Raw genomic sequence first — 13,267 nt, forward strand, 5'->3', positions numbered from 1 at the left:
CTTTTTTAGATGTTTTGACCTTTACCTGAGTATTTGTGGACAATCTTTCAGCAGGCAGACCTGCACCCGAGTTCCATTTCTGACTGCTTTGTAGATGTGTGCGATTTGAACCCCTTTGGTTTGACAGGCAACCAAGAAACCAGAACATTACACAAAGTCTCTAGACATGCAGAATTCTACCTCTATAGCCCCTCAATAGCTTAAATAAGGAGTGGTGATACTTCTCCAATTGTTGTTACCTATGCTAAACCAGAGCAGTGTTAATGGTACTGTCCCCAACCCTTAGGGGCATCCAAAAACTGGTGCACGTTATTTGTATCAGAGATGGTCAGATCCTTTGGTCTTCTGGCTTTCTTAACCTCTGTGTCTGTTTTGTAGCTGTCATGACCCATGAGCTCCTTCCTTCTGTTGAAGAAAGTGAGTTCTGTTTCTCAATGCAGCCTGGCTTGTGTTCTGGGGGACATCTCCAGATTCCCTTTTTCTGAGGGCTCCAGCTTGTTGAGCTTTGTGGTGGTGTTACACTAGTGCTAAATTCACATGTGCTCCTCATGACGACCTGTGGTTCTCTTTGGCAGGGAGTTAAGGCTGTGAAAAGGCCCACTGAACTTACTATTTGGAGGAAATTATGTCTAAGGGAAGCCCTTCTACTCCTGGCTGGGGAAGGAAATTTCCTCAATGCAGAACTTTACATGGCTTCTTCCTGTGGTCAAGCATGGACCCCCATTCCTCAGTATGAGTGAGTGAACAACCCATCTCTGAAAGGGAAAGCTGATGTTTCCTATGGGTAAGAGGTGGCTTCCTGTGAACAGTCAAACCCCAATGCTGAGATTATCCCTTCACAAAAAGTCACCCTAATTGTCTTAGTAGTATGCATCCCCTTAAACAGGAACCCCTCTTGTACTAACTGTTCCCCCTCCATGTTTCTGACATTTAAGATTCTTGAGCTTCTGCTTACTTCACCAACAGTTGCATTGTGGTTATTCTCCAGGGTTAGGAGCTCAAAAAAGCAATCTGAATTTGTATTCCTTTTTTTGAGTAATCTCTATTTCTAATGGATTGTGTCCTCCCACGGATTCCTCATCTTTGATATATTCGTCAGTCTACTTGTGCTTGCAGTTACGGAAAATTCTCATAGTAGAGGGCGCTGTGCGTTGTCAACTCGTGGCCCTCAGTGGCCTCCATTCTGGGCTCTGCTGTAATGTTGACACTGGTATAAATAGCTTGTGCAGCGCCCGTTGCCTCAGTTCTGTTTTTCTGCATGCTTGGCACGCTTCTGACGGTTCATCGCCTCAGCGATTCTACTCGATATTTAAGCTTTAAGAGATGTTCTAACTGTAGGTGTTTGGGAGTTGGTCACAAGGTGGACGACTGTGGCTTGTGCCAATCAGTGATGTTGAAGGCCTTGAAGGAAAGGAAGGGAAAGCTCGCCCCAGGTCCCAATTCAAGTCTTCTTCGACTACCCCTTCAAAAAACACATTGTTGGGCGAGTCCAGGGATATTTCCACTGTGAAATTTGGTAAGCAGTCAGTCTCGACGCTCATCATCCTTTCACAAGAAGTCAAAGAAGCAACGCCAATGTTGCGTTCATCTGACTCCTCGCCCGACAGAAAACTGGTACGTTTTCCCAGCAAGTCGACGTATAGAGCTGACTGGGAGGAATTCCGCCTCCGGATTCTGGATGCGTTTCAGAAGCCATCTCCAACCACCCCTTCGAAAGAACCTTAGAAGGCTTTAGAACCCATTGCGCCTGGTAGGGCCGACATGGCGTCTGTAGAGACTACTAATCATGCACCTAAGAACCCGGGTGGTAAGGTTCCTCGACTTTCGTTGAAGGAGGCTTTGTTTCATATTAAATCAAAGCTGAAACCGCCCCTCCTTAACTCCTTTGAGGGAGCCAGCATCCGTCCCATCAGCGCTGAAGCAATCGAATAGTCGGCGCCAATGCCTTCAACACCTTCGATGGAAGGCTTGAAGGCTTTTAGGCCCTTACCCAGGACACACCTATGCCCCTCTAGCCCCCACCCGTCTGCTTTATCTGAGAGTTCATCAGTAGCCCTTACTCGATGATGCTATGCACATTGGCCTGGACACACTGTCACCACCTTCTTTTTCACTGCCTAAGGAACACATACAACAATGTGTATAACTGATCTTGCCCCTATTTTAAGCAATCGCAGTACCCCGTCAAAAAAATAAATCGAATTTAGGTATCCTGTGATCTGTGCAACCATTTTCGTTTTTGTGCTTACAGTGCCTTGTCTCAGAAATCGGAATTTAGGTGTCCTTAAATTTGTGCAACCATTTTCGTGTTTGTGCTTACAGTGTCTTGTCTCCAAAATTCGAATTTCGGTGTCTTTAGATTTGTGCAACCATTTTCGTTTTTGTGCTTACAGTGCCTTGTCTCAAAAAATCGAATGTAGGTGTCCTTAGATTTATGCAACTATTTTCGTTTTTGTGCTCACAATGCATCTTGAGTGCCATTCATGTGGGTGAGACCTTCCCCCTATGATCACTGTTTATTTTGCGCTTACCTATGGAGTCCTTATTGTGTGTCAGATTAGTCATGGATAAGGTGTCAGAATAGCTGGGTTAGGGTAGACCGATTGTGGTCTTTGAGAAGGATGATCTCACTGACATCCTGGAAAAGTACCTACAAAGGATCCTGTATTGCCAAGATGTGACAATGACAGTCAATAAGGATCTTGGAAAGAAATACAGGATGGCTTCCATAGATCCAGAGTTTCTATCTGTCGAAACATCTCACCCCTGAGAGTTTGGTGGTCCCAGAACGGAAAGAGAGAGAACATCCAAACCAGACGACATTGATCTTGCCGGATCTGGGCATAGCATTCGCACGCAGGTCTCAGACACAAACATTTCCCAACTACAGTCACCTGAACTCAAGGACGGGGAAGTGGGAGGCTCACCCACCAGGGGAGGGGAGTGCATTGGGCCAGGGTCAGTCGGGTCCAGGACAAACCTCAAGGAAATGGCCACTGAATCAGGGCCATTATTACCCAATCAATTCATTAATCACTGTGTGGTTATAGAGGTTGGGTATTCCAGTGCAGAGAGTGAGAGGCGGAACAATAATAGGAATAGGAGCCAGAGTGAAAGCTCTGTGGTGGTTAGTCCGGGAGGGACCGTCTGAATGCAAGGCCATTGTACAAGTCAGGGATGATTCCAGGTCAGTACAGTGAGAAAGAGACCAGGTTGAGGTTCCAGGCAAGTCAGGAAGCCTGTGGAAGACCTGGACAGAGGACTTGCCAATGGCCAGACAGAGGCTGATAAATCCCTTGACTCTCTAACCTAGTTTATTTCCTTTAAGTGGAAGAACTGAATCATGAACGCTATATCCTGTGATTGGTAGGGCACACTGGCTGCTACACCACTAGGATCAGGAAGAGTGGAAACAGTGAGAGTTTAGTGGCAGACTAGTGTCGCAGTGAGTAAGCAATCCACATCATTCCAAGAGCTAGATTGGGGATAAGGTGGTAAGGAATCCTATCTGGAAATACATGTGTGTTGAGGTGGACCTACACAAGTTGCACAAAGTGGTGCAACCTTGTATCAGAGACCCCTATGGCATGAGGTGGTACTGTGCACCTGGAACTGCAGTGCCTCTCCGATCCGTGTCCACATGAGGTTTCCAGTCAACTGCAAACAATGATCAAGGTTAGGGTCGCCCAGTACTAGACCACCCCACGAAAAGAAAGTGCTAGGGCACTATAATGCACTGAAACCTTTTTTGATTTTTATTTTTGTTCACTGAGCTAAGATATCACCAAGGAACCTTGCTTTTCAGACCTGGTCCTGGATGTTTGGACCCAGAACCCCTTGGTTGGTCTATACTCTATAGCAAGTAGTCCACTTTATTGTGTCACTGATTCGAATGATATTTATGAACTTAAAGCCCCTATTTTGCCTACATCAACATTTTCCTGTGTTTTCCAACCTCTGTCGTCCTTAAACCATGAATTTAATTTCTGGTTTTTGTGTCTATAGACTTCTTAATGATAATGAGCAGACAGCATTCTATCAAATTGTTACTTGTTTGTGCTGCCCCACAAAGCAATCAAGATACCGTCTGATTTTTTTTTTGTTTTTTTTTTACAGTAGGGAGTCTTGAGGCACATTCTGGATCTCTGGCTTCTCAACATGTTCCTCAAGTCCCAATTCTTTCAGAATATCACATTGCAAAAGGTCCTAGGGCAGCTTCAAAACAGCTATTTGCTCACTTTTCTAGACCTGCACAGACGATTTCTTTGCATCATAGTGCGAGATCACCACTACCAATTCAAAGAACTGCCTCAAGTCAGCTCTGGGAATTGTCTTCAAATGCTTGTCCCTGGTTGCCCGCTGTCTGAGAAGGGAACAACTTCTTATCTACCTTTATTTGAACAACTTACCTATTCAAACCCAGATGAGAGAGCAGAACAGCACTCTACGGAACGGATAAAGGAAACCGCAAGGTCTTCGGGTTTCTCTGTGAACGACAAAAATCATCCAGAACTCTATTAGGAGAATTGTGAACTTGGGGCGCAGGTAGACATAGCATGACACCTTATGATGACATGTTTCATGGCCTGCTTTCTAAGATCCAGCTCATTTAGTCTAAACCGCGGACAGCAGTTCACATGTGCAATTCTCTTCTCGAAAGCTGTCATCTTGTATCCTCCCTCTATGGAAATGGTGACTACTTATGCAACCACTTCAAGAGAACATAGACACCAAATAGGAACAGGTTTCAGGGGTCTGGAATGATGAAATAACACATATGGGCACTTTCTGCAAGTCTCTTGTTGTAGAGTGAAGATACTGTCAGGCGGAGCCCTGTTAACAGATCTGTAATTTACAGCGCAGTGTCAACACATGAATCTATGAAGGGCTTGGTAGCCCATCCAGACTACGATCATATCAAAGAACTTTGCTCTTCAAAGGAGAAAAATCTGCACTTTAAAACTGCAAAATTGGTTTGAGAGATGATATTTACTGCTGGGCATGTGGAGGAATGAAGAGGATGGGAGGGACCACATTCTTTGATGCACCCTACATGTAAACCCATTGCTGGTGATCCCTGGTGTGACACGCTATCTTCAAGGGTTGGGAGAAGGTAAAATACACCGAACCCTGCAAGCAGCAACTTGTGGATAAAGTATCATTCTAAGGCTATGGAAATCCAAACGTGTACCCAAATGTGGAGATATGGCTCTCGAACTGCTGAGATTGGCTTAGTGGAAACAGGGTCCTTAATGCATGGAAACATGGAGAAGTAAAGGGATATATCTGGATGGACTTAGTTGGTTTATGTATTGAATGAGCATTCTTAGCACACCTTAAATATTAGGTTACAGTCTTCCAGCATCCCCCTTACTTTCACTCTCTTCTGTTTTTCCCACGTTACATTTTTTCAACTTGTATTTAACTTTCTTCCTGGTCAGGTGGGCATCAAAACTGTCAAAGGATTAGTTATACAAACAATACATTTGATGTTGCAAGTGACAAAATGTCAGCAGACCTAAGTCTGCCCTGTCACAGTATAGGTTACTGAAATGTTTGTCTCAACAGTTTAGTCAGCAATATACATTTCCTATAGATCCTTAATAACCCAGTCAGTCACCCCTTCCCATCCCAGCATTACTTCATAACATCAGTAACAAAATATTAAAACATGATGCGGATTGCCTCTGTAATAAACAATAAACTGGCTCCACGATTGGATACAGATCAGCAAACGGAGTAATACTGTATTTTTTTCAGAAGGAAGAACTTCCCAGATTTTGTACCACCACATACTCAAAATTTCAACTCTTAATCTTTCCAACACAATGGCAGAGATAATAACGTAGCTGCTTTAAGTGTGCAATGGGTTCTGCTTAAGCACCTGGCATTGGGGAGATCTCCCTCTTCTGCAGATAATAAATGCACTACCAGTGGGTTAATTGTCAACTGGACTCCTGTAATTTGCTTTGTTAGGTAGGAGTTTCGTCCAAAAACGTTGAGGTTTGGGGCATGTCCACCACATGATAGGTTTCCCATCCCACATTTTCTCCCCATACTGGGGGTAATACGTGGGAGCAGTTTTATGCAGCCTGGAAGGTGGCAAGTACCACCAAAAGCAGGTTTTGTTGAAGCTTTTTATATATGTGATAAATTTAGATGCATTCCTAGTACCACTTCATATTCACACATGTACGTGACCCTTTGTGATTCCATTTTTAGATCTGAGCTCCAATAGTTTTACTGGGTGAGTTCCTATCGCCTGTGCCTAGGGTTTTGCTATCCAGTGGTGAATTTCGGTGTATCAAAATCTCACTTCCATCCGTTTGGAATGTTCTTTTGCAATCTTCAAATGTCAGAAGGACTCCCTGGTTAAATAATTGAGGAATGGTTTTTAGACCACCCCTCTTCGGAGGTCCCATTAGGCGCGCTTGGCTTGACCTGGTGAAATCTGGGGCCTAACACACTTCTAACCTCCTACAGTGAAGCACCTTATCCCAATAGCAAAGGGAAGTACGATTTGAAGTTAATAGAGTCCTGCCCCCTACTATTCTTGTTAAGCTCAAAAGTGGAAGAGAACCCAGCCGATTACCCACCAGACCTGCGCTCAATCTCAACCATGCAACGTGTTGGCCAAGGGCACGTCTAGTCAAAGATGTGATAACAGAGATGCTGCACATATCTCCTGATGCTGGGCACTTAGGGGAGTGCCATATGAGTCGGAGCGGAGTGTTTCCCAGATTCACTTATTGGCAGGCAGCATTAAGTGGGGAGCTGCAAAGAGCTGAGAAAAGTGAAACGCGTACACCGAACACACACTATCTCAGAGGTGAAAAAGGAGTTCTACGCGCTCTGGGATTCACCACCAATGGCTCCTCACTTCCTTCGCTCTTGTGGCAACATTTACAGTGCCCAGGCTGCCAGCTCCCAGGCCACCATCAGACGCTTTTGGAATCTTGTGCGTCTGCCGACGAGGACACTGATCGTGGACGACTTCATGCAGAAGCAGCTGCTCTGCCTCCCCTCCGCAGCTATCCTTTTCAGCCCCACTTGTGCTATTCGCTTCAGCTTTTGTGCCAGTGATTAGCGTGGAATTGCAAGCTTTGGGAGAAGAGAATCTCCAGTCCCTTGGATCTCGCCAACAGCAGATCTTAAAGGTTGTTAAGCAAATCCACAGCCCTACATTTTTTTATCCATCCTGTTTGTGGCTCCTGGAAATAAGTATATAATGATTTATTAGATTATTTGTTTTCTACTTTTAAACATGCGTGTTGAAGAACCTACTACTTGATTGTAATAATTGACCTTTATTACATATTTCTATATGTTACAATCTAAATGTTCTAAAGCTTTGAGCAGTCCCTTGGTCTCTGAACCTTTTCCTGACCCAACTCAAGAGGAAAACCATTAGAATGTTCACATACGATAGTTCAATAATGTTTTATGTAAGCAAGCAATGGGGGTGGGAAGACATGGTCCCACATCTTGTGATCATGAGCACAAGACCTGTAGAAGGAGGTGCTCAGCCAGAAAATGTTGCCAGTTGTGTTTCACATACCTGGCATTCACGACTGCTATGGCTGACTTGATCCGCAGTGGTCAGACCGATTGCCACAAGTTCAATGGTTTGCATCTTCAAAGCATTGGCAAACCTACAATATATCTTGGCCACTCCAGACAACTTGAAGTCCGAGTTGTTTGTCAACAGTTTCATCACGGGTTTCTATCACCCAGACAGTCTGTGAGAGGTGTTTCTCCTTTCTCGAGGAAGCCATTTTCTCTGTTTCTCCCCTGCTACGCAGATTTTGAGATTCTGTGCAATAAAAGACAACCACGCAGAATGATTCTCATGGCCTTAGTGTGGGTCCACCAGTGCTGGTACTGTAATATGCTACATTTCTCACAAGCTCAGCCCATTGCTCTGTGTCAAACACACGAGAGCCCAAACAATGACATTTTAGGCAACAGGAAGATTCTGCACCCCAATACCCTCTGAACCTCAAATCGCGGCTCCTGAGGTTCCATAGTTTGGAGAGAGAGCAATGCCCCAGGAGCGCAGGGACATTCATGTTGCAATGTGAGCTCCATCCACTGTGTTGCTAGAACAGAAAATGGAAAACATTCTGCTGGTGGCTAGCTTGGCATTGGCCACATAAAATCCTTCCATGCTTGCTACATAAAGCTAGAGAATGTTTTTTTTCATCCATCAATTTTCATCTAGCAGCTATCTTCTGCTACATCTATTAGCCTCATGTCACTTCTCTGTGGTCTCGGAGGATCATTAAAGGACTCATGAAAGTACTATTCAGAAAATACCCACCCCAAACTCCCCCTCCAATTTTGAAAAACCTACCCTTTTTGAAGCAGGTTCAAAAGTCATCCATTTGAATTTAAGCATAGATTAGACATGAAGGTATATGTCAGAGAGCCTTTTTAGTGACCATTCCCTCTGCCAGGTTAGTTTGGAAGGTTTCAAGCACAGGCATTTTATGAGCCTTACCTTAAGTTTATGCCTTACGTCTTCTCGTCATTCCATTTGAGCCAAACACCCGGTCCAGACGATTACAATTAATCAACGCTTATTAAAACATCACTCCGTTTATTTTGAAAAGTGCTGAAATACCATGTGGACTGAACTAAGAATACTCACCGTTCTACTAGGCTGTTTGTTCCTTTTGGTCCCAATCGTACTGACAGATCCATATCAAAGACAGGCATTGCCAGCTGGCATGTATAGATTTCGACAATAAAAATGAATGTCCCGAGCACGTTCCATAATATCCATGACATCTTCCAACGTCCTGCTTGCAGTAGTACCTCTGGGCAACATCTGCAGAGCTTCAAGGTAGAAAGCTGCCCATTCCGTCACCAAGTTTTTACGCATTAAGAAGAATGCGGAGCAGGTGAATGTCGGGCTGTTGGACCTGTGCAGCCTGTTGGCACATTTCTCCTCCCTGCCTAGTGAATAGATGTAGAACTGCTTTGTAATCTATAAAACCTCATGCAGTTCTATGAAAGATCCAATGCTTTGGAAGAAAAAGTATTCCTACATGTAACCACAGTTCTTGTATTGTTCTCTTTCCTAGATTCACATATGCAAACCGACCGCCATTCCTCCACGATACTCTACACTGCGAGCTTTCTGCGTTTCTAGTTTCTGAAGATGGCTTTGGGTGTGGTGGAACTAAGGGAGACTGTTGCCCATTGCAAGAAGCCAAAAGGCCTAAAATGAAACTAAAAGAACAGTTTTGTTTATACATGTGAACTGCTTATTAATGTACCGAGGATTCACAGCCAGATGACCGGAAATATTCAACATCACGTGAATCTCTGAAAGATACTTATGCTGGGAAACTGTAGTTACAGGCGAGTAATACTTTTATTTTTTATTTTTTAACAGAAATAAAAGTCAAATATATTTTTTGTGGATTGTCATTTTGTGAAAAGAAATGTAAACATTATGTGGTTAAATTATAAGTAATTGTGCTGGCCTTTTTTAACGATGTGAAATTAAATGTATGTTGTATGCAACTATTTGTGTCTCCAGTTATAGTTTATTTGGTTCCTTAACTTGTGATAGGTTGGCATGTATATGGTCTTTTGCAGCGCTCTGACAAGAAATATGATGAAGCCATCAAGTGTTACAGAAATGCCCTTAAATTAGACAAAGACAATCTCCAGATTCTGCGAGATCTGTCTTTGCTGCAAATCCAAATGCGAGATCTGGAAGGATACAGGGTAAGGCCACTCATTTATTTGTAGTTGTGTGGGTGGAATGTGACTTCATTGAGCAAAAGAAACCCCTGTAGTCCAAGTTAACATTTAGTTGTCTATTCTCCAAGCACCTATTAAATGAGTTTTGCGAAAATGGTCCATGGACTTTTTCTTATTGACTGCAATTCGTATTTCAGATGATAAATGCTTGTATTATTGAGCACTTGTGCCTGTTATATTACATTTATCCTGGGCATGCCATGGCTTTATATACACACAAACACACCCCACCTCACACCCCCATTACTGTCATCTAGAAACGTAGCACAGGCCTTCCTACTATCCAGGTTATTATTATTATATACAGAATATTGTCCTCGCTGTCTAAATTCTGACTGAGGTGCAAGAGGTGAAAACCTAAAGATCAAAGGGTGTATCGAACATCCCTCAAGGACTTCTAAAACTGACCCTACATTATTAAGTGTCTAGTTGACTACAATGGGATAATGGGTTGTGCCATTCAGACACTCTGCCTGATTCTGCCTTCTTCCTGTCACACTGACATACTGTTCCTTTCTCTCAATCTGTTTTCCTCAACTCCTTCCACCCCACCAACCTCCTCTTCTACTCCCTGCTGCGTCTTCCTCGTCTGTCCCTCTGGTGTATCTCACTCCTAAACCTTGCCTCAGCTCTGCACACTACTGCTCCCTCTTTCACACTACCACTACTCCATTCCATGCCACCCCTCCTTCTGTTCAGGCACCTTTTTACCCACACAAGCACTTCACATGTACTCCCTAAACTGCCTCTCCTAATCACATTTGCCATGCTTAAATACACACACACAACAAGGACCGGCCTTAGGGGCAGCAGCGCCCTGGGTGAATTGCCCCCCCTTCCCCGCCCGCCTCTGGTCAACAGGGGGTATGGCCATGGAGTGTCACTTTTTTTTCCTTTTTTTTCTATGGACCCTATTGTTGCTAAATGCACTCCGCAGGCGCATTGACTAACAATGAGGCGCCTGCCGCCACTATGCCAGCTAGGGGGAGCCCTTGAAAGACTCCCCCGAGCTGGCGTGGAAGGGGGCTAACGGTGCCTTTTGTTGGTGAAGGCGCCTGCGGCGGAGGGGCGCATTTGGAGCACCCGATTGACATTGAATGCGCCCGCCTGCTGCGCCTTCCCCCGCTACGCCAGCTCGGAGGAGCCCTTGAAAGACTCCCCCGAGCTGGCGTGGCGGGGGCTAATGGCGCCCTGGGGGCGCGGCATCCTGGGTGGTCTCCCGGCTCACCCCCCAAAGGCTGGGCTTGCACACAACACAGTGCACTTGCACTCACCAATGCTTCATCTGCTTCAAAATGCACCTCCTCATTCCACGTCAATTGCCTTCTCCTCAGTCTTGGTCTGCCACAGCCTCTGATCTCACCTGAGCAACCCACAAATTCTTGCTTCTGGGGATCTTGTGACCGCCTACGGAATCTATGGTTGGTCTGTTGTCCCTGACCAATGTGGCCCGGTCTTATCCGCCCGGGTGGTGTTGTATACAACAATGTTTTCACATATTGTTTTTTTTATTTATTTATTTTTTTTATTGAACTTTACTCAGTAAACTAAGTTTTGTCAAAAAAAGAAAATGTTTTGATCGTCTTCAGAGTGCTGCCGTTAGAGCAACACATGAATTCTTTTCCAACATGTTGTAGACCGACAGTAGAGATTTGGCGCTAAAAGTCCAGAGTCCCCCCCCCCTGCCTAGCACACCGGGTCAGAAACCTTGAGAGCCTTTTACTTTCCTCTCGCATTAAACCGCTTCCAGTCCCGTTACGGGTTTAGCCTCTGATCTGTTACAGTTTATAAGATCGAATTGTTTTTAGCTCTGCACCCTTTCACTTGCGGGGCTGCTGCACTACAATGGCGATTCGTATTGAGCAGTGTCCAAGTTTGTTTTGGAGGGGGGTCTGACCTGGCCACCCCTAAGGTAAATCCAGTCTCTAGATGATAGGTTTTTGCCTTATGTTCCTACTGGTCTTGGGGGCTCTCACCAGTCTCAGTACCGTGTGGGCTGAACCTGTCATGGAGTGCACAGCTTCAGCAACAGTTGGTTAGGAGCTCGTCTCCTCCTCCTGTTTGTTGCTTCCTTTTTCCTGGCACTGTCTGTACACTGTTCACACAGGGTTCCTGACAGGTCAGCAGTTCCCTGTGGGTCTCTTCCCACTAGCTCGCTCACTGGTGGGGTATTAAGATGGATTTGTGTTGGGCGCTGAAGTTTCTCTGTCTTGGGGTGGTCTTCTCCCGTGTCTTGACTGGCACTTGGGGAGGGAGACATGAAATGGGGCCCTCCCAACTGCCGCCGTTCCCCTCTGGATTCCTCACGGTTAGGTGTTGTACCATGACAAGGGAATTACTCCCTATTGTTATTGCAACATAATTGTCTTCCACTAGTCCACCAGAGATTTGCCTCTTTTCTACAATCGTTATGTCTTTACTGTAACATTGCTTAGGTAGAACCCATCTTGAATGCTTGGCAAGAAAGAGTGCAGTTTTGGATTTGTGTGTCTGTATCGCCACATTTGGCTCCTGCCACATCGTTCGCAACTGTCACTAATGTTAATATTTCTCTCTAGGATGATACCTCAGTAATTTACCTGTTTTTCCTTGGTATCTGCAGTTTAATATACAATTGGGCCCAATTTATGTCTTTTATGTGTTACAGCAATGTCTTTCTAACAAAACATCAGTCAGTGCTATGTTTTTATTTCTGGCCCATAGTGCCACTTAGACACACTATACCAATAGTTTTACCTCACTATCTGGGGCGTGATGTTGCAGAAACAGAAAAAGCTCCACAAGTGAGATTAGCCTGCTGATTAGTAATTAATACCTGGCGCCTTAAGTCCATATATTGAAATTACATAGTTTTGGCTCATTAATGCCTCTCTAACGCACCCTTCGTGTTTGCATCTGGATGCCGCTTTTGCACCCAATAGAGCGAGTGAAGGATCGGTTTGTCCATCTCTATACTATCCGATTTTAAAAGTTATGCCACTAGCCAGGCTCTATTGGTAACTTCCCACTTCCCAAGAATCACTTGCAAACCTTTTATACATGATGTATTTCTATATTTGCTAGTGAAATTGGAAATGCTTTGTAGTATCTCGTACTTATTCCACATTTACATTAACTTGTCCAGGCAACAAAGCCCATGGCCATTCTTCCATATACACCCAAAAAATAGGAGCTGCACAATGTTTCTGCTGTGTATGAAGTTCAGATCTTTGCAAATATAGAAATGTCTGGGTGTTCATACAGATGTGCACACAGCAGTGCTCACACACAAGTAGATGCAGAGGCGCACTGCCACGCACACTTCTCTTATCATTTCACAGATTTATGATTTTCACCATTCAGACTCTCAGACTTAAGTCACTCACCCTTGGTCACTAATCAAGTGATAATTGCTTGCACTGGGACCAGGGATGTGAGAAGGGCTAGGGGAGTTCTGGGACACAGCACTTTCTTATGGGATTGCTCCTTTGGCTGTGTAAGCCACCTCTTCCCG

General features: G+C 44.6%; 1 protein-coding gene across 6 annotated transcripts in view; it reads left to right on the forward strand.

Moving 5' to 3' along the window:
• NAA16 (N-alpha-acetyltransferase 16, NatA auxiliary subunit) overlaps positions 1 to 13,267 on the forward strand; it is a 2,654,788-nt gene that overhangs the window by 577,613 nt on the left and 2,063,908 nt on the right. For all 6 annotated transcript variants that reach the window (XM_069640524.1, XM_069640525.1, XM_069640523.1 and 3 more), the window contains exon 4: positions 9,581 to 9,738. In XM_069640524.1, coding sequence (XP_069496625.1) covers positions 9,581 to 9,738 — 158 coding nt within the window. The remainder of the gene's footprint in view (positions 1 to 9,580; positions 9,739 to 13,267) is intronic.

Source organism: Ambystoma mexicanum, chromosome 7q, assembly GCF_040938575.1.
Source record: "Ambystoma mexicanum isolate Mex_15411 chromosome 7q, UKY_AmexF1_1, whole genome shotgun sequence".
In the NCBI taxonomy this organism is placed as follows: domain Eukaryota; kingdom Metazoa; phylum Chordata; class Amphibia; order Caudata; family Ambystomatidae; genus Ambystoma; species Ambystoma mexicanum.